The 22,878-nt window shown below is 38.0% G+C and overlaps 1 protein-coding gene across 3 annotated transcripts in view; it reads right to left on the bottom strand.

Annotated features, from left to right (window-relative positions):
* The window catches only part of LOC127422778 (serine/threonine-protein kinase WNK4-like), an 82,270-nt gene that overhangs the window by 3,682 nt on the left and 55,710 nt on the right, over positions 1–22,878 (bottom strand). For 2 of the 3 annotated variants that reach the window (XM_051666532.1, XM_051666533.1), the window contains 9 exons: positions 21,963–22,079; positions 18,359–18,529; positions 11,567–11,618; positions 11,354–11,464; positions 7,807–8,693; positions 6,162–6,252; positions 4,137–4,755; positions 2,201–2,406; positions 1,311–1,411 (listed from right to left, as the gene is read on the bottom strand). In XM_051666532.1, the coding sequence (XP_051522492.1) occupies positions 1,311–1,411; positions 2,201–2,406; positions 4,137–4,755; positions 6,162–6,252; positions 7,807–8,693; positions 11,354–11,464; positions 11,567–11,618; positions 18,359–18,529; positions 21,963–22,079 (2,355 nt within the window). Of the gene's footprint in view, positions 1–1,310; positions 1,412–2,200; positions 2,459–4,136; positions 4,756–6,161; positions 6,253–7,806; positions 8,694–11,353; positions 11,465–11,566; positions 11,619–18,358; positions 18,530–21,962; positions 22,080–22,878 lie in introns of those variants that run through there. The other variant, XM_051666534.1, reaches the window with a different exon arrangement.

Below are 22,878 nucleotides of genomic sequence, written 5' to 3'. Positions count from 1 at the left end.
CATTCAGTGTCGGATAAACTTTTGAAAAGTAGTGCTGCGTTCCATTCAACCCGGAAAGTCGGATTTTACAATTTCCTACTAGGAAAAGTGCAATGGAATGCATCTTGAAGTCAGAATAACAACTTGTAGGCTCGTGCAGAAATTCACAACTCTGATTTCACCGAGGTGCAGGGGCATGATGTCACACATACAAGTCGACACTCAGGGAGATATACAAAGCATATAAAGTGATAAACATTCACTTTATTAAGTAATATCGATAAATGAGTTCGTTTCCACATTACATGATATTAAAGCTTGTTTAACAAACGTCTGCAGAAACAGGTATATAAAACATTATAATCTATTTTGGTAATCGTACACCTGAAGCACAAATGCTAGTGCTGCAGCATTGTTTATCAGTTGGGTTGCTAGGAGACATCTCTAATGAGAGTCAAACCCCTGCTAAGCTAACGGGAGCGTTACAGTTCTGAATATCGGGGAATGGAATGCATTTATGGTCGGAGATATCAAGTAGGAATATCCCTCATCCAACTTGAATGGAACGCAGCATAACTGTGTACCCTGACGAAATGAAGTTTATTGCAAGCAACATTTAAATCGCAAATATTATTAGATAGATTTTTCCAGGTATTATAGACCTCCTTGGTAGATTCATATGAAAAATTATGATTTTTGAATGTCTGTTCGGGAGACGTTCATTTCACAAAACAGTCATGCTGCAGTTAAAATTAGGCTTGCTTGAGCATTAAGTGTCGTTTCAAGTTCTGGCTTTCGTGCGTGGACGTGTTTTTAAAATGTCAATCGGTATTATTAGTTAGCTGCGACATAATATATGATGCCCAAAGGCATAGGGTGTCTTATTCATTGTGAAACTGTGTTTCCTTAATGGCATGAATCACACTGATGGCCTAGACTTAAAATGCACGGCCCGCCACTGATCAAACCAGATTTTATACCAAAATGCAAGTAATTCCAAACGGGTTCACATCCTTTTCCTGACATTATATATATATATATATATATATATATATATATATATATATATATATATATATATATATATATATATATATATAATATTTTAAATATTTAATAATAAATATATTATTACAATATTATAAATAAGCATAATGCTGGTTAACATTTTGTAGACCAGCAATGCAGAATAGTTTTAATAATTAAAGCAGATGGTAATTAAGGGCTTAAATAATGCTTTTAACAAACAGACTTCAGGAACAAATTATACTCATTAAATGGGGGAAACTCTGTACTGAATGTAATGCCTGTAATCAGTAGAATAATCTTACAATTATAGTAAAATCAGGGGCAAAAGTCACTCCTTTAGTAGGCCTTGAACCTTCCAGGGAACTGCTGCTGCTGCCGCTCAAGGAATTTTTCCTCATGATCCCTGTGGACCAGTCACAGCACAGAAAAATGTTAAACATTTCATTTTGCTGATTACTTGCTTCTTTCAATTAAGAACATAATAGCATTTTTAGCCTGAACAAAAACCAGTTCTATGGCTCTGTTCCAAAACCTAATAAGCTGCCTACATAGGCAGCATTTTAATGTTGTTAACGATGCAAAGGCTGTTTCAAAAGGTAGTCAGAATTCTAAGGCAGAATCACATGTACGCTTCATGAAGAAGATAATTTCAAGATTATTCAAATAATTCATTCAAATACTAAAAAAAATAATGATAAAAATAGTTAAATGTAATTAAAATGGACCAGTTTTCAAAATATTTGTGTGTGCTATCTATTTAATGCTTATTAGTGTATTGTGGTGTTAGCTTAGCAACAAGCTAATGCCAAACCTTATTAAAAAATCAATTGTGAGTCGAGTCTCAGTGCGAAATATTTTTGTCAGGAAAACGCTACCTTGGTCGAAGAAACTATAATCTAACCATACCTTAACCTAACCCTTACAAATCAGGTAGCGCTTTACTCAAAAATACGACTATTCCCCTGCCATCCTATGTTTCAGTGGAGTTTGGTATTTGCAAGTTTCCAAGCTAATACAGCAATAACATTTTTTTTTTTGCCTATGTAAGGTGTTTCTAAATCAGTTACTTATGAGGTTCCATTTCAGTTCCATTTACAGTCTTTGTTGGCGGTAGGATGGAGCCTATAGTTTCGCCCTAATGATTACGGTTGAAATCGAGATACATAAAACTGGTTATGGATAAGTGTATCACCTGTTAATGGGAGAATGTCCACTCTCTGCAGGCTGTTTCGGCGAGATGATGGGAAGTTTCCTCCTTTAGACAGTCGGCGCTGGCGGCTAGACAGCATAGCTGCTGGAGACACAATGCAAGGAGGAGGAACCTTCCCCATTTTGGCATATAGTTCCTCTATCTCTCGCTTCTGTATCATCTGCAGAGTTTGCACCTCACACAGATGCCTGACAGACAGAGGTGAAAAAAGATTTTGAGAGAAGAACATGAAGGAAATGCCTTCATGCAAAAGACGTTTTAGGCTTCAGTTTCGCGTAAAAGCTGAAACATACTGTACTCAAGTACGTGAACAAGTACGTACGTAAGCTTGATTTTGTGCATTGTTGTGTTCCAAAATGTGTCAGACTGCGATTCTTAAGACAACGCAAGTAAGCATTACATTCTCGACATTCCCAACTACTTTCATGGCGGAGCAACAGTTATTTCTGAGCAAGTAAGTTTAAGTCGATATATTTATCCTCCTGACACCTGAGCATGACAGCAGTGTGGATTTTCCATTTCCCTTTTTGATTTGTAACTACTAGCACCTAATAAACATGCAAAAAATAAAAAATCTGGAGCAAATATTTTTCCTAAAAATGTATGTCCACATAACTATAGAAAGTCAGATTTTTTTTTTATCAGATTGTTTATTATCTTTCCAGGAGTGTTGGTTATTCATGTTTTTGAGACATTAAAGACATTACAGCCGATTTTTTGTAAAGCTGCTTTGGAGCAATGTGTATTGAGAAAAGCACAAATAAAAAAACTATACACATAAAAATTATTTAACTTGATTTGACTTTTATGTTACAATGGTTTCTTCAATTTCTCAATGTTCTCTCTTTGCACTGTCAAACAAACATGTGATAGCCAGTGCTGAAGCATCAGAAATTAGCATAATTATTTCTGATACAAGTAATGGGCAGCATCGTCCAATCACAGCCAAGTTAAAATAAAATTCTGAATCTAAATACTGATTATCATTGTCCCATGTCTGCCAACCATGTTGAGTGGTTCAAACATCATCTGCAGCCTGAAACTGAACTTTTGATAGGAAGTTTGGATTGGATGCAAATGGCTTCATAGGAAAGCTATAGGATGCTCCCTTGCTCCCTTGTTCCCAATTTAGTGAATGACTCCAGTGTGCTGTCTGTCTGCACTGGTCTCAGGACAGTTTAAAATGCACCGTATTTTCATCCTAACTCCATATAAAGCCTCTGAAAGCAACATATTTTTTACTCAATGTGAAAATGCACAGTAAATATAGGATTTCTAATGAAAACCTTGTTCTATTGTGCACATTAGTGTACATTGTGTTTAGCAGTGTGGCGTTTCGCGATAAATCGCTCAAATTAAAAAAATGGCATGACTGAATGAAACTACAGACTCTAATCTTTTGACTCAAACAGGTTTCAATGTAAAAACTTAAGGCTTTATACCAAATGTAGTTTTGTTGCTGTTTCTTCCAAAGACAAACCCTGCTGTGAATGGCGCCATGCTGTTTTGTCACATGACTCCGTCCGTCGACTGTTTAACACTTTTACAGCACAGAGTCTCCTAAACTGAGATCAGTCGGTTTAAATGAAATGAAATTATGCGTTGCGTATAGTGAAGCCAAAATACAACGTCCACGCATGTGTACGTGGGGTCTCACGAGGTTATAGCATCTTACCTAAATAATAACACATCCAGTTTAATGGCACAGATTTCTGAGGGTTACTCTATCGCCTGCCTGAGTACTGAGGTTTGCTACCGCCACTGTAACATAAGAATGCACGTTGCCAGCGCATTGGCCAAGCCTTTACATCTGCGTACGCGTTTAGGGGTTTAGAACAAACTTTAATCAGAATGTTTGAGGAATATAATTTCAATGCTACAAAGCTTTTTAACGTGGAAAACTATTAAATTCCCTTACTTCTCCCTCAGCTCCTGTAGCTCCCCCCACATCTCATCATCTTCGCTCTCTGATTCGTCGCTGCTCATGTAGGACAAGTTCCGTGTGTAGCTCAACCAGAGATTATTGAGAGGAGTGGGATATGGAGGGCTGCCCGTGTTGCCATCCCACAGCCTCCCCTCAGTGTCCAAAGCCACAGAAAACCCGCTGTCCACTGATGTCCCCATGAGACATGGACCACAATCCGCTCTGCCTACCTTCTTCCTTCTGTGCTTCTTATCCAATGGTATCTCATCGTTATCATACTCATTTTGCTCTTGCTCATCCATCTGTCCTTTTTGGTCCATTTTCTGACTTCTCTCTGACTCTGGCTGGTCAGCAGAACTCAAAGAATCATGTGGAGCATCACAGGAAGGAAGAACGGAGAGCTTCTGGCTGTTTTCTGTTACAGGATTTTGCTTATGAGCCAAAAAAGAGGACATAGGCTGATTGGGTAATCTGATGAGATTGTCTGGAGGGGCGACAGGTGTGGTCGATGCTTTTATGAGTGCATTTCCATGTTCTGTGTGAGTGCCTGTGGTTTGAATCTCTTTACTGGGGGACACTTGAAAACGGCCCACAGTCACAGTAGACTTTGGATCTGAAAAAAGAGAGAGTGATATAAAGATATGGGAAAGTTGTGAAAGAATAATGACAAAGTGATGGCTGCCTATAAAACCCAGTAAATCTCCCCAAGCATGACTTATGTAACAGAAGGGCATCAGTTATTGAATTAAAGGAATAATTCACCATATAATTATGTCAGAAGTTATTTACTCTAATGGTTTTTTTCCGCTAAAGTACGCAATTTCTTGCATAAATGCGTGAGCCGTTGTGAACAAGCTTCTTTCAAAGCGCTCATGAGTGCGCAACAGATTTTCTGATGAAAGACTTCAATTTCGGGTTGTCTGTCACCAAAACCTACAATACTGTATGCCTACAGAAGACTTGCAAATATGATGCACGAGTGGCATGGACTGCTTTTATGATACTTTTGGGTCCTTTTTAAGCTTTAAAAGTGAGTCACTATCCACTGCCACTGTTTAACAAAGACGGACCAGGATGTTAATTAAAACATATTTTGTGTTCCGCATAAAAAAGAAAGTCATACGGGTTTGGAACGACATAAGGGTGAGTACATTATGACAGAATTTTCATTTTTGTATGAAATATTCCTTTCAGCGGGGTTGGGTAGAATACTTAGAGTATTCTAGGCTGAATACTAAATTATCTCCCTTAAATGTATTCAGTAATGTATCCCAATACATCACATAAATAAGTAACGTATTCAGAATACAATAATACTTCTAGAATACTATTTGCCAGGAAAATTTCATGAACTTAGCAATACCTTGATTTCGTTAAATTAGATGTGGAGTTGGACTCTGATGTTTTTCTTTATGGAAGGCAGAAGGCAAACTGAAGGCAGTTTGCAGTCAACTCTACTGTCTCGTCCCCTTTCCAACAAGCGTTACATATTCAGAATACAAAAATGAACTTTATTCAGGCCCGTTATGTTTACAGTTCATTTTTGCATTCTGAATAAGTAACACAGTTACATGTATTCCATTACAGCCCAACCCTGCCATTCTGCAAGCAATGTAATGAGCTAATTTGACAACACTGTAGAATAGTACTGTTAGAAACATTTATCATTGCATAATACATTCTGTTTAACACATTATTAGTATTCCATCCATTAGTATAACAGCTACTATTCCATTCCAAACATAGCCAACGTTACTACGCAGTTCTGGCCATGTAGAACATTCCAAACAGAATTTTTGGTTGTGCAAGACCTCCACAGGCATATTTAATAGGTAATAATGTCCACAAAACTCTCTGTGAGAGCGAGAGGTGTTAACCATTTATTTGGACCCACTTCATTATAAAACCACATTACGTAAAGAAGAAAAGCCTAAGTGAACAATGTAGTACGTAATTGTGTTGTATAAGTGTATGCATATGTGCCTCTGTGCGTTTGTGTTTAGGAGTCAAATTTCTTACCAGATGCTGAAGAGATTTCTTGGCACTGAGAACCTCTGGTGCTCTCTGGTGCTGCCAGCTGGGATAATGATTTAGGACTGGATGACGACACCTTGGAGAGAGCGCAAGTCCATTTATTCAGGTAAACTTTTACATCTGAGTTTCATAACTCAGGATAAGGACATTTTGGACTAATATTGCAACACTGGCCATTTACATTCAGTGACATAAAATGTGCATGCAGCATTTGCCAAAACTGTGGAAATGAAAACAATCATATTGTATTTAGCAAAGCTAAACATTTACTCAATGTTAAAAGAAAAGTTTACCCTAAATGAAAATGATGTCATTATTTACTCGCCCTCATGTCCCAGATTACTTACTTTCTTCTGAGGAGCACAAAGGTGAATTTTTGAAGAATATCCTGGCCACATAAAAAACAATGAATGGGGTCTAAAATGTAAAAAAAAAAAAAAAAAAAAAAAAAGAACCATTAAAGTATAATAAAAGTGGTCCATGCTACTCTAAAGCCTTACGACAGTGATTGCACAAGGAACAAAATGTATTTTAAGTTGTTATTGGCTGTAAACTGCTGTGACTGGTTCATTGAGTCAGTAAGTTGAACTTTAGAACCAGATTGGTCTGATTTGTGAATGAATCATTCAGATTAGTTTTGTGAAATAGATCAATCGATTCATTAAAAAGATCCGACTTAAGTGCAATTTTTTTTACGAATCAGTAGGCTTGGGGTCGATGCCTTTTTCACATCGCCGCCGTTTTCCATTAAATTCGACCCCAGTCATTTTCAAAGGACAAAGATTATTTACTCTAGCCATTACTGGATGAAATATTGAGTATATGTATCTTTCATATAGCCTACACAATGTATTTTCGGTTACAAGTATGTCTTGTTGTGGTTTAACAGACTGAATGAAGCCTCTTCTAGTTTACATACAGACAAATTGCATAATCATTTCTAATCGTTCAGTTTGCGCAGATACACCAGTTTCATACACTAACCTGCAAACACATCAATGTCACTCTGTTCATTCTTGAAGAAGAACAAAAACCTTCGTAAAGTTTGAGTGTATGGTGACTAGATCCACAGTTTGGACTTATTTGCCTTGTCCTTCCCGCGACTGGAATCAGTAAATGTTATAACACTCTTGTGGTCTCCCAATACTATTACACCAGACTACATTAAACAGAAGGCCAAATGACAGTGAATTTGAAAGTACGCAAATTAGGCTTCCAATTGAAATGTCGCTGATGTTAATGTATCAATGCCTCAAAATATATAGATATATTGATATTTTATGACATGCCTACGAATCAGACATCACTACTTCTCTCATGGACTGTCATGTACAGTATGAAAGAGAGCTAGAGCGGATGTCAATGTTTTCGGCGAATAACAACTTCAATTTTAGTCTGTTCCTCACACAAAGTTTTGTATGGCCTGAAAAGTAGAGCCATATACTTTTGAAGGTTGACAGCCACAGTCTTCATATCATTTCATAATATAGTAAAGAGTGGCCAGGATATTCTTCAAAAATCCCCTTTTGTGTTCAACAGAAGAAAGTCAAACGGATTTGGGTGAGTACATTTTCATTTTGGGGTCTCCTATTCATTTCTTTAAGAGGATAATCCAGTATACGAGGCTTACTCTGCATTCAGGGCTTGCTCGAGGGGATGATGACAGCCCAGATGAAGAACCAGAGCTGGGCCACTGGTCTAGCGAGTGCCTGGGGAAAGTGTGTCTGTACCCTTGAGACAGAGAATATTCCTTGGAGGATTCCTGTGGATATAGATGAGGGTTTCCCAGCATTCCCTCCTGAGAAACAGTAGAAGCTGTCTGCTGGGTGGATATGGGAATGCCACTGGGTGAAGCTGATGTAGGAGTAGCTTGGGAAGGTGGAGAAATCACATTGTCTTGGATCCAAAACTGGGAATCCATGGTCCGGTAATACTCCTCCATCCTTGGGTTGTACGCCGTCTCCCATGGTGCATATTTGGGTGTATACATAGTGGGATAACCTGCTTGAGGAAGTGTGTGGTGGGTCAGCTGAGGTTGGTAGCCTGGCATGGGGGGCATGGGCTGTACCATGGAGGGCATGGCTTGTGCAAGGCTCGGGGCAGGCATGAAGGAATGTGCCATGCTCATGGCCATGGACAGCATATTAGCCAGGGAAAATAAAGGTTGGGTGTGGGGTGGCCACAAAGTGGGTGTCTGAGCAGGTGTCTGAGCAGGAGGAGGGGACAACAGGTTGAAGTCGGACATGGGGCTTGAGACATCTGAGCTGTTGGGGCTGGGGGAGCCAGGGGTGGATGCAGGGGAGGAGAGGGAGAAGGAAGTATTGCTGTGTACGCGGGATAGAGGGGCATGGGTGGGTTTGGGGGAGGCTGGGTGAGGTGGGTATGGGAAAGGGAAGTGGGTGGCATTGTTCATATACGAGGGCATATACTGCTGAACGTGAGGTCGTTTTGAATGGGGCATTCTGGGATCAGGAGGGTAGACTGAAGCTGAAGGAGCATGATGGGAATAAGGAGTACCTGAAGAATGACAAAGAAAATGATTTTCAGGCAAGATTTGTGTTCCAATTTTAAGCAGTTTTAATGGAACTAAATTACACTAATTGCAATCGCATCTGAAAACATGTTGGAAATATGCCGAAAATATGACGATCCGCTGAGACAAGCAGACCTATTTTGGATGGAAGCTCAGCTTGGGCGTGACAAAAAAAACAACATAAGCTACTGTTTCAGGTCCAGCTCAATAGTAAGATGTCATATCATACTTAACATTATGAGCAAATCACTCAACGATGATTGCAATATCTATGTCAATACTTATATAATATCTCTGCATTGCAAGTTCTACCTGTTGCTGCATAGACAGTCTTTTGTGCAGGCTTAACTAAACAAGATGGGATAACACCCTTGTTCTATTTCACATACTTTTGTCTTGTCCTGTCTTGTCAAGTCACTTTTGGCAGCTGTCAATACTGGAGTGAAAATTACTCTGTACAGTAACACCTTTAACATAGTGCCATCTCCATAGTGATAAATAAAGGCATTGCATAAGCACATGCACATAAAGATAAGTGCCTTATGTTACAGACAGTAGATGCCAACAGGCCAGCCCTAACAAATGATCATGACTGAATTTTGACATCGATCAAGTGAGTGAGCCAAAGGTTCTCTGACATTTAACAAAAATAAAACCCATCTGTACATTCACAGCTCCCATTGTAAAGCACATGTTTGGGGGATGCCAGTAATCTCTTCGGTTGTGGTTGACATTATAACAGAGGCTCTTTGGTTATCTCTGGATGCTTTGAAACTATGGCTCTTTTTTCAAAAAATAAATATATTGCACTGGGAAAACGTGTCGTAGAGGTATAAAGCCAGAAGGCAACAGTACAAAATGCTCTACAGGCGGGACAGAAAAAAACCAACAATGGTGGAAAGAGATAAAGGCAAGAGTGGGGGCTACACTATACTTCAGCAGTAGGGGGCCTGGCAGGATTTGTGGGTCTTGGTTTTTAATTTATGGCAAAAGCTCCCCATTGCTGAGGAATTGGAGGGGAGAGCGTGCAAACAGATGTTGGGACCATGAAGTTGGAGATGGGCTGAGGGACTCTTGATTACCAGTGTTTTTCCTAGGTCAAAAATGGTAAAAAGTTGTAGCTTATGTACATGGTAATCCACACATGCAAAGTTGGTTGATAACATAATTAATAATTAACATGATTAATTAATTGCATTTTATGTTTACATAAGATACGTTAGTTATTTTTGTTCATCTAAGCATCTGGAGCCCTCATGCCATCCGAGATGTGTATGACTTTCTTCTGCAGAACACAAACGAAGATTTTTAGAATGTCTCAGCTCTGTTATTCCATACAATGCAAATGAATGGTAACTAAAATTTTGAAGCTCCAAAAAGCACATAAAAGCAGTATAAAAGTAATCCATACAACTACAGTGGTTTAATCCATGTCTTCAGAAGAGATCTATAAATCTTGACTTCAGCAGTCTCCTTGGCGATCATGATTTCAAATTCGATTACACTTCCTAGCATTATCTAGTGCAGTGCACAAGCGTCAAGCACTAGTAGGAAGTGTAATTGAGCCTGAAATAATGATCGTACCTAGAGACTGCAATGGCAAGATGTACAGAGAAAAAGGAGATACATTTTGGTCTGTTCTCACCCAAAACCGATTGGATCGCTTCTGAAGACATGGACTAAACCACTGGAGTTATCTGGATTACATCAATGCTGCCAATATGTGCTTTTTGGAGCTTAAAAGTTTTGGTCACCGTTCACTTGCATTGTATGGATCTACATAGCTAAAAAATATTCTCCTAAAAATCTTTGTTTGTGTTCTGCAGTAGAATGAAAGTCATACACATCTGGGATGTCATGAGGGTGAGTAAATGATGAGAGAATTTTCATTTTTGGGTGAACTACTCCTTTAACAAAAACTAAATTAAACGATTTTCGTTAAATGGAAAAAAAAAAACATAATTCATTTTTAAACTAACTTTAATTAGTTAAAAACTAACATAAGTTTTAGAAACTGAAACTGAACTAAAAAATATTTTTTGGACTCCAGAAGTAACTAAAATGACTATAAATTAATTTTAGTTTTCGATACACAGTATATCTTCCCACCTTCATTAAGCATGGAAATGCCAGTAGAAGGCAATAAGAGTGATATCATTTAAATGATATCAGTACTGTATGCATTGACAGCCCTAATATACTACCTAAACTAAAACTAGAAAACACTGAAAAAACTAAAACATTCAGACTGAAAAAACTAAATAAAAAAATTGGACAATTAGAAATAAAAACTAAATACAATTTGATAAAACTATAATAACCCTGTCCTGCGTACTGTCATTCTTCTTTCCTATCTCCCTTTTCATCCCCCCTCTCTCTTCTCACACTGATGGCATTCATGGTCCACAAACAAGCTGCATTCAAGTAAAGTAATTACTCAAGATTCCCTGGAGCCATGCAGACTCAAACTGCAGCTTTGAGGTACAGCATGTGTAGAAGGCGCCGGCTGCAGTCTGATGACATTTAAAGAGTGGCTAAATTGTTTCATTTCCACCCAGAGGACTAAAGTGTGAGCTAGACAAGAATATGGAAGAGTGGCAGGTTTCTTGTGGGGGGAGTTTGTTGGGGAGTAATGGTCACTTACCTGGGGCATTATGGAAAGACTGTGAACGTAAGAGTGGGCGTACGGGTGAGGTAATTTCTCCATTGATTCCCGGAGGGGAGGCCCTTGCTCCAGTGCCCAGACCAAACTCCGCTAAGAAACCAATACACACACATGTAAAACGGTGCCAATGTAAAAGCGTTGACATCAGTTTGACATCATCAATACCCAATTATAGAGTTTATGTAAGCCTACCTGGTAGCGAGGAAGAGGAGTGAGTACGTGCCAGATTGCTGTGGAGGTTTGGCTGGAAGGGAAAAACAGTTTTTTATATATTATGAATTTATTTAAAAATATTTTGTTGCTATTATATTTCACTCATAATTAATCATAGTTACAAAGTTTAAAGTTCTCCAAAAAGTATTAGGACACTTAAGCCACACTTACAAATGTATGAATGTCTTTGCATTATTTTCAAGAACATACTTTTCGGGGGCCTGGGTAGCTCAGCGAGTATTGACTCCAGCTAGGTCAAGCCAAATTGGCCTGGTTGCTAGGGAGGGTAGAGTCATATGGGGTAACCTCCTCGTGATCGCCATAATGTGGTTCGTTCTCGGTGGGGCGCGTGGTGAGCTGAGCGTGGTTGCCGCAGTGGATGGCATGAAGCCTCCACACGCATTATGTCTCCGTGGCAACGCGCTCAACAAGCCACATGATAAGATGCGCGGGTTGACAATCTCAGATGTGGAGGCAACTGGGATTCGTCCTCCGCCACCCAGACTGAGGCGAATCACTATGCGACCACGAGGACTTAAAAGCACATTGGGAATGGGGCATTCCAAATTGGGAGAAAAAGGGGAAAAATCCCCCCCAAAAAAAAAAAAAAAAAGAAGTTTGCAAGGTTTCAAATTTTAAAAGATTTATATATTTAAAGGAGTATTCCGGGTTCAGTACAAGTTAAGCTCAGTCGACAGCATTTGTGGCATAATGTTGATTACCACAAAATTAATTTTGAGTTGTCCTTTTCTTTATCAAAGTTACAGTGAGGCACTTACAATGGAAGTCAATGGGGCCAATTTTTGGAGGGTATAAAGGCAGAAATGTGAAGCTTATAATTTTATAAAAGCACTTACATTAATTCTTCTGTCAAAACTCATGCACTATTTGAACTGTAAAGTTGTTTAAATCGTCATTTTTACAGTCATTTTAGAGTTTGTTGACATTACATCATCTATAGTTAATTGGCCATAACTTTACACAGAAAAGGTTAGTAAGTGATTTTATCACACTAAAATCCTGTTAACATGCATATTGTTTGTCTTGTGGCTATACTTTTGAAACAGTGAGTATTTTTATGTTTACGGATTGGCTCCATTTACTTCTGTTGTAAGTGCCTCACTGTAACCCAGATTTAGCTTTTTTTAAAGAAAAGTAGGTGCAAGTCAAAATAAATGTTTGTGGTAATCAGCATTATGTCACAAATGCTGTCGATTAAGCTTAACTTGTATTGAACCAGAATATTCCTTTAAACAAAAGCAAAAAGTATTTGGACACTTTCCGGCTTTCAAACTTTGTGAAACTGTAATCAGTCCTGGACAGTGGTTCCACGTGTTTAAAATAAGTTTTCTTAAATTAAAATTACTATGTAATCTCAACACAAACACTGTGTAGAAAGAACCTAGATTAATTGAGTAAACCCAACAAAATTAGACGTGTCAGTTTAACTCAAATAAATCTCTTTTATTTCTTTATGTACTAACTAGTGAAAGTGAATGTAAGCATGCTAAATACATGCTGGTTGGAAACACTACAATGTTGTTTTGTAACTATGCTATTGTTAGCACAGCAATTGCTCAACATAGACAACAATTCGTTTCATGTCCAGTGTTCATCGTTCGCTCAAGCTCAACTCTTCACCATAATGGAAAAACCACAAAACTCCAACATAACAGAAACTCTTCTAAATCTCAACATAACAAAACATTAAACACTAACAAGTATCCCCTTTATATTCATCTTGCACAAAAATCTGATTTTGAGTAATGTTTTACTGTTAAGTTGATTAAAAGTAATTAGTTGTGAGATAGATCTTCATTTGTTTGCAGATGGCACTTGGTTTGATATTTTATCAAATGCTGCGACATGTAGACATTTTTTGTTGTAAAAAAAAAAACTGGCTTAAATACTTGGTATTGAGAATTGAAGGTTTTGAAGCTAACAGAGGCTGTTAGGGAGTGACACTGTTGAGTTTAGACTGGTCTAATGTTCTTTAATGAGTCCTTATGCTTAATTACGGTTCAGAGCTAAAGCTCTCTCGGCTTCTTCCCAGCACCACTTCAGCCATACACACAAAGGAACAGTCATTTTATGTGCTGCACACTATTAACACCACAACTGATATTAAAAGAACTCGCTAAGGCACTGCAGCAGGACAAAATACCTCATACACACCCAAACAGCACCTCATCTGCATATGCTCTTTCCTCAACTGCACAGCTGCACTGTTTATTGGAAAGTTACACAGAACAGCAATGTGCTTTGGGTTCGAGGGTTACATTCTGTCATATCCTCAGCCTTTACACTCCTGCCTGGAGTTTGTTGACTGAACTTTGCTGGAGAGAACCCCAGAGACGAGCAGCTAAGGATGGGGAGGATGCCTGACGGCAGAGACCCTGCAGGGAGGAGGGTCTTGGATGCAGCTAATGTTGCGCGCCTGTTCCTAATCAGACCCTGGTCTGGGTCCATTACAGTTCTCTTGGGCAGTCTGCTAGTAGTTATGCAACCCTCAGTGTACCAATGCATGTTTGTCTGTTATAGATCTCTAAATCCAAATAAATCAGGCCATTGTTCTCATTCTCTATACTAATTAAGAGATATCTTAAGATCAGTTGACTGGCAGGCTAAAGGAAGCAGAGACTGTCCTTTGTTCTACAGACTTTATTGGAAAGTAAAGCTAAAAATACCACAATGTTTCATGTTACACTTGTCTATATTTAAAATATATGGACAAAAATCTGTTTCCCATGTGTACAATAGTACAAGTACTGTATAAGTTGTACTATAATGTACTATACTGTGCTACACCCACCATGCATCTTTTGTGCATGTCGTCAAAGCATCATCAGGAGTGGGCCGAGGTAACTTTTCCAGTCAAAATGAGTATTATAAAATATTTCCTCTGAGAATACTGTTGTGTGAATCTCATGAAGCCTGTCAAAAACATGTCCAGTTCACTTTTCTACCCAAAATTGAAAGAAAAAAGAGAGAGAAAATTAAGCCTATTTTTAGGATAATTAAGATGTGTGCATTGTGACATTGTTTTCTCGACAATTAAGCACATTTCCCATCAATTCTCATTAAAAGTTGAAATTCTTAAAAAAAAAAAAAAATTGGCATAAGTAGTTTGAAATTAAATATAATTACTGGTAATATTTGAAAGAACTTTTGTCTACCAAATCATGTAGCCATTCTATTGTCATGTGACAAAAAAAACTAAACACATATAAAACAGAGAGGACCCTTTAGACAGTTTGTGAATAAAACAAAAGAATAAAAAAATCTGATATTTTGACACTTTTATAAAAGGCACATTTTGTTCAGGTTTACGGAGCCACTTAAGTGACATTTGCGTGGGAAAAAGTTGTGATTTAAAAATATTTTTGAAAACTTTTTTTAAATGAATAATTAAGTTGTGTACACCAGTGTTAGGTGTATCCAATTACAAAGTAATTAGTTACTGTAATCAAACTACTTTTTAGTCAAAAAATTAGTGTAATGCAATTCATTGAATTCTACAGTTCCTTTCAATTATAGTAATTACTTTTAAGTACATTACTTGCGCTAAAGTAATATGTATAATACATTTAAAATATTAATTCATATGAACATCAGTTAGCATTTCTGAGACAGCTGAAGTGTGTGCAACAATGAATGAGGAAATATAGACCTTTTGAATTTGAGCACAAAACCAAAACCTTTTCTAGGAAAAGGGATTTATAAAGTTTCTTAAAAATAAAATAATTAGTAATGTCATTACTTTTCAGAGAAGTAATTAGTAAATTGTAGTGGATTACTTATTTTGAGTTACCCAACACTGGTGTACACTCACAGGTATTCAAGGTGCAAGAAAACTCTTTTAATACCTTTTAATTGATGTTCACATCACTTCACATTTTTAAAGTCATGAAATATTTCTTTGTAGAAAATGTTATAAACAATTTTGAAAAATTTATTAAAGTAATTTGGACACAAAAATTACATTTCTACGAACTTGATCCATTTTTATCATCTGAGACAAACATATCTGACAATGACCCATATACACAGAGCCAAAACATTTTGACCACCAGCCTAATATGCTGTTGCCGCCAAAACTGCACCGACCCACCGAGGCATGACTCTACAAGATCCCTGATGGTGTCCTGTGGTACCTGGCACCAAGACATTAGCAGCAGATCCTTCAAGTCCTGTAAGTTGTGAGGTGGAGCTGCCATGGATCGGACTTATTGGTCCAGCACATCCCACAGAAGCTCAATTGGATTGAGATCTGGGGAATTTGGAGGACAAGTCAACACCTTGAACTCTTTGTCATGTTCCTCGAACTATTCCCGAATAATGTGTGCAGTGTGGCAGGGCGCATTATCCTGCTGAAAGAGGCCACTGCCATCAGGGAATAGCATTGCCATGAAGGGGTGTACCTGGTCTGCAACGATGTTTAGGAGTGGTGGTGGCGTAGGGGGCTAAAGCACAGAACAGGTAAGCAGAAGTTTGGCCGGTTCGATCCCCACAGCCACCACCATTGTGTCCTTGAGCAAGGCACTTAACTCCAGGTTGCTCCAGGGGGATTGTCCCTGTAATAAGTGTCCTGTAAGTTGCTTTGGATAAAAGTGTCTGCCAAATGCATAAATGTAAGTGTAGGTGGCATGTGTCAAATTGACGGCCACATGAATGGCCGGACACAGCAGAACATTGCCCAGAGCATCACATTCCCTCACCAGCTTGTCATCTTCCCACAGTGCATCCTGGTGCCATCACTTCCCCAGGTAAATGGTGCATATGTACACGGCCGTCAGTGGATAGGGGTCATCATGGGCACTCTGACCATCTGTGGCTATGCAGGGTGCAATGCACTGTGTTGTGACACATTCTTCTTATAACCATCATTAAAAATTTCAGTGACTCATGCCACAGTAGACCTGTGACAGTTCTCTGGTTTTCTTGTGAAGAAGGAAGCGGGAGCTGGGTAAATTGTCCAACGTAAGACTTTATTTTTTCACTTTTCAGTGTTACATAAACATTTGCTTTTCAGCATAACATAAATGATGGCACACACAATCACTGCTGCGTGCGTCTCTCTCTCCCTCTTTGGCAGTCTGGATAGCCATTTTATCCTTCTCCAGCTCTCACTGCAACACAAAACAGCAGTTAGAGATAATTTCCCACAGGTGTCAATCCTTACCGCTCTTCCTCTCCCGGCCTTGCTCTCCACAGATGTTACTCGGCCACGCCCACATCACCACAAGACCTTCTGTCGGTTCGGACAAGACGGGTTAGCCTTCGTTGCCCCCGTGCATCGATGAGCCTTGGGTGGCCAACACCCTGTTGCCGGTTTGTGGTTTGTCCCTCCTCGGACCACTGTCGGTAGGTACTCACCACTGTTGACTGGGAGCACCCAACAAGCCTTGCCGTTTCAGAGATGCTCTGACACACTCGCCTGGCCATAACAATTTGGCCCTTATCAAAGTCGCTCAGGTCTTTACTCCTGCCCATTTCTCCTGCATTCAACACGTTGACTACGAGAACTGATTGTTCGATTACCATCTAATCTACCAGACCTTGACATGTGGCCTTGTTAGGAGATGATCAACGTTATTCACTTCACCTGTGAGCGGTCATAATGATTTGGCTCATCAGTGTATATACAGGTACACATAATTTACACATCATGGTAGTATTTATTGTACTGCTCTTAATTTATGCTGATTTTAATTAAAACAAATATTTTAATATACTTTGATGTAATATGGCAAAAAGATTATAACTACATATTGCATTAGAGTATTGAGAATCAAAAGAGAATCACCATTGAGGATAATAAGAATTCAACAAATTCAAAAGTGATTTTAATTTTCTTCATGCAAAATAGTAAATCTTTATTTTGTTTTATTTTTGGGGTGACATACGTCCTAGACAGGTTTTCGTGAGATTCGGCTTGTTAAATCGTCCGTTACTGGTGAGTTTGATGAAATAGACACCTGGGGTTACACAGGTACCCTAATAAGGCTCCTTTATATTATAAATGCCAGAGGAAAGCGGACAACATTTCGATGAGTGTGCACAGAGGTCTAATTGCACAGTTACTCTAAACCAGTTGTTCATTGTTTATCTGCTCATTTAAGGCAGTACAGAACATGCCTCAAGATTATGAGGTAAACCTGAAACCACTCTTTCACTCACTCACAACAATCACAAACTCAAGATATTGGTTGTGTAAACTCCTGAATAGAGTACACTCCCTTTCTTTCAGATATAAGGCATGATTCCAAAAACCATGATTTATCGACTACCTTAATTTCTACCATAATCTGACATATTTGAAACCCTGCTCTCAAAGTTAAAACTGCTACTCGTAAATAAAATGTTGGGCTCCTAAAAAAGTGAAAAATGAAACTGTGTGTGTACAGTAAGTAATTGATTTTACGGGATGAGAAGGTATTAAAACTATTAGTATAATTATACAGTATATTGTTATATTTATTTGGGGGCTATATAGTGGCCCCAAAATGTATTTGGACACTGACATTTTAAACTAGATAAAACTTGCATTAGATTGCCCAAGCATACTTGACATATATTTTTTAGGGTTTTAAATGATAAAACAACAGATATAGGGTTCAAAATCAGGACGAAATGTATTTGAACACTTTCTGGTTGTCAAACATTAGTAAAACATGTTCATAGTTAATGTGAGGGACTACACCTGTGGTTACTTAGACAGCTTTGGACTGTTAAAGTAACAGTGGACAGGATTGGACAGTTTCTGCTCACCTGGGATCCAGAGAGGGAGTTGACGGCATTAATATAAGAAGGATGGGCAGTGCCAACATCATGATGACTTGATGAATCTTTCCTCATCAGAGACTCTGCTCGTTTAATGATGTCACCGATGCGGTGAATGAAACCCTCCTTTTCTGAGGGCAAGATGAATTCATTATGCACCTTGAGAAGAAAAAAGAAAAAGAAATAAGAGACAAAATGATTAGACTTAAAGAAATAGTTCACCCAAAAATGAAATTTCAGTCATTATTTACCCTCCCTTATGTCATTCCAAACCCATAAGCTGTTCTTTTTTGTGTGGAACACACAAAAAAAAAAACATTAGAAAAGTATAATTAAAGTAGTCCATATGACTAATGCACTAAATCCCAAGTCTTCTGAAGCAATATGATAGATTTGTGTGTGGAACAGACTGAAATTTAAGTTGTTATTCACTGATTATTCATCTTCACCTCCACTACAGCTCTTAAACCAAATATGACCTATGATACAGGTTGGATATCAATAACATTGAACATCACTGGTTCTCGATTGTCTCGTCACCAAACATCATGACATCAAACCTGTGCCATCAGCACTACATTTGATTTGAGATCTGCAGAGGAAGAGAAGATTATAAGTAAATGACGACTTAAATTTGGATCTGTTCCTAACACAATGCCCATATGACTTCTGAAGACTTGGAATAAAGCATGAGTTTTATGGAGTTTGAGAGCCTGAATATACTTAACAACATAAGCATGAGTAAATAATGACAGAATTTACATTTTTGGGTGAATTATTACTTTAGAAAGCAAGAAGCCCATTCGTTCTAAATTGCTGAGTGAAACTGGCTAAGGCTCATGTAGTGCATGTAGTACAAACATGGATCAAGGGATCTCTCTATGCTGTATGAAGAGAGCTGTGTTGTGCAATACTTCTACATAGTGGATGTCCCATAACTATTTAAAATAAAAGCGTGCTTAAATTGAGCATGTGCACACTTGTGTACACTCTTTTAATTCCAGGCAGGTTTAATTAAGTCCATCCACAAGCTGAGATTTACCACTCCACTAATAGCAGTGGGTGTTCATGAGTCGACCAATAACACACCAGATGCGAATCCACATTGCCAGCACACTGAGACTAAACAAAGAGCCTCTGTATCTGAGAAAAGGCATACAGCCACACACTGGATTGACTGTATTGATTCAAGTCAAAAATATAATTTATTGTCACTGAATAATTAGTTTACATGAGGTTACACCAACAAAACTCATTCTAAGTGCTAGATCAGGTTGATCAAAAGCTTCTTGGGGTAACAATTGCAGGTTACCCCTTTTTATAGTGTAACTTTTACTCAATATTCTTTTTATACTTCAAAACTGTTATACAGTTTTATTGTTGTTCATAGATTATATTTACTCCTCTTCTTGTCCATTCATCCTTCTTTCAACTGAAATTAATTAACCACAATTCCACAATGCCTTCAAAACATGGGCTGCCAAAAGTACAGTTTGATGATCTGTGAAGGTACAATATAGTATTGTTGTTCCTAGACTTTATTCACTTCTCCTCTGGGTCCTCCACTCCTCCTCACATGGCCACTGGGCCAAGTACAAGTCAATATATGACTAAATATCTCTGAAATGTACATAGCAGTAACTGAAAAAAAATTCAGTATATGAGATGGACTAATGTATTATACTTATAAAGATTAAAATAAATACAGAGGCCTCAAAATGTCTTTGGCACTTAAGCCACATGTAGAAAAAAGTGTGAACTTCATTGCATTAGATAATCCAAAAATCTAAATATCAAACCAAATGACTACCAGAAAGTGTCCAAATACTTTTTTTGTCTTCATTTTATATCTATATTCTATATCAGTATTTTATCATTTAAAACCTTAGAAACTTTTGCCACATAATTAGCTTTAAAGGTGTGCTTATGCTATTTTTCTTTCCAACCAATGCTACATGGTTTGATATTTTTTTATCTAATGCAATGACATTTATGCATTTTTATGTGTGGCTTGCATGTCCAATTACTTTTGGGGCCACTGTATAATATAAATATTAAAATAAAAACAAAAAGAAGAAAGCAAACAAAAGAAAAAGAAAATGAAAAATCTTCCATGTCTAATCCAAATCTACCACTTCATGTTCTGGGAAATGACAAGAGATCTGGATACTTGTGTCACTGAAGGTTTTCTCACAACAAGAAGAACTTAACAGCGGAGGAGCATATCGCTCTCTGATGGAAAGGAAGTAGAACTTTGCTTGTGGGATTTTGCTGATAAGGACTATAGTGGGACATTTGTGTAGCTCTGCTACAGCTGATAATATGTGGTAATGTACTACGCATGTCCCATGACCAGAAAAACAGAATCAGTACGTGCAGGATTCTGCAGAAAGCTCAATCGATTTCCGCAGAATTGGAAGACCCCGTCATTCACAAAGTTCTTCACATCCCCCGCCCCCTTGTGTGATTGTTTATTAAATATGTTGGCTAATTTGATACCAATTAGAGTGTAGAAATCTCAGCTCCATTTACAGTAACCATTTTACCATTTTTAAATCCAATGCACAAAATGCAGCAGATTTTCCCCAAAAATCATCACAGAAAATATGAAAAAGTCTATCTGGGCCTGCCCATGATTTAATACCAGTGCTGGGTAGTAACGGATTACATGTATTCTGGATTACTTAATCAGATTATGAAAATCAATTACTTGTAACTGGATTAAATTAAATTTTAAAATACTAGTAATCAGACTACAGTTACTTTTTAAGGATTATATGATTACATGTTAATGAAGCAACAGCAGTACACTGTTCATAATTTATTGATCACCGTAATTTTTCTCTTTTTTAATCTTTTACATTTTTCACTCTAAAACAGCCTATCTACGATATACATTCAGTAACTCTTCGAGTGCTTTCGAAAGAGAGTGGGAGGGTTGTGAAATTGCATAGAAACATGATACTCATCATTCTATGTGTTTGGAAGGGTTTTAAGTCCATCAAAATTCCCAAATACACATAATTTCTTATTCACAATGTAATCCAATTGCATTAGCGGTGTAAAATTAGTTTTGGTTTTGTGAATTGCTTTTGTACTCGGCTTCAAAAATGTAAATTAATGCACTTTTGCTTTACTGATAACTTTGAGGCCGTTTTTCTGACATTGATTGTCAAATATAACTGGTCTGATCTCTAACCACACATGGATGGCGTTTGAAAACTGCTGAAATTGTATGACCACGTTTGTGTAACGCGCCCCAGAAATCTGTCCATATTTCTAGAAACTCCCATAAGAAATGATTGATAAACTTAAATAAAAGTTAGGTTGAAAGTAATCCAAAAGTAATTGGATTTGATGACCCCCAAAAAATTACTGATTGCAATTTTTGTCATTTAATTTATAATCAGTACCCGATTAAAATTCAGAAGTAATCTACCCAGCACTGCTTACTACCGACATAAATAACAGGATACTGAATTTAGTCAACACCCCACCACCCCCACACACAGTTTTCCATCTGACACTGTAAAGTGCAGAGGAGATGGTAAGTACTGTGTCATTGTGTGTATTTAAGATTTTAGGCACCTACCATGACTGCAGCAATGTCTTCAGGGTTGTCACCATCTAGATCAAATTTAAACGTGACCATCTTATCATTATGGGTCTGGAGCTGACACTCAACCACCCGGTCTACTTCATTAGAGAGCTGTGGGGCACAACACATACTTAAGTCAAGATTACCAAATTTACTGTGTGTGTGTGTATGTTGCAAACAGTGTGTGTTCTCAAATATCCTACACAGGTTCAGGGTGGGTGTATGTATGTGTGTTAAGCAACATTAAGTGTATTATTGGTCATCGCCTGTGTATTAAAGGAATATTTCACCCAAAAGTCAACACAAAAAGTAGAAGTTTTGAAGAATATCCTTGTCGCTCTTTTCCATATAATGAAAATAAATGGTGACTGGGTCTGTCAAGCCAAAAAATGACAAAAAAGCACCAGCAAACTATTGTAAAAGTGGTCCATACAAATTGTGCTCTATATAGCTTTGTGTGACGAACGGGCTGAAACTTATTTTGTTATTCACTGGTAATCTTTCCTTCCACTGTAGCTCTCAAAACAAAAATGGCACCACTGATGTCAATAATGATTAGACATGCCTTTTGGCGTCAATGGTGTCAAATGGCATTTGGTGTGCCATTTTGTAGTCAACAGGCCTACGACTTTTATAATCTCTTTCAGAGCTTCAGCGGAGGGGAAGATTATCAGTGAACAAGATACATTTCAGCTTGTTCCTCACACAAAGCTGTCATATGGCTTCAGAAGACTTGGAATATAGAGTTGTGCATGAGTCATATGGGCCACTTTTATGGTGCTTTTTTTTGTTAATTTTGAGCTCGAATGGAGCCCTAAATGGTTTGGAAGGATGAGTAAATGATGACATAATTTTCATTTTGGGGTAAACTATTCCTTTAAGTATGGATTGGTCATGGTCTGAGCTGATT

Source organism: Myxocyprinus asiaticus, chromosome 32 (assembly GCF_019703515.2).
Source record: "Myxocyprinus asiaticus isolate MX2 ecotype Aquarium Trade chromosome 32, UBuf_Myxa_2, whole genome shotgun sequence".
Classification (NCBI taxonomy): domain Eukaryota; kingdom Metazoa; phylum Chordata; class Actinopteri; order Cypriniformes; family Catostomidae; genus Myxocyprinus; species Myxocyprinus asiaticus.
The sequence above is the reverse complement of the archived record's forward strand: the minus strand, read 5'-3'. Positions and strand labels throughout refer to the sequence as shown.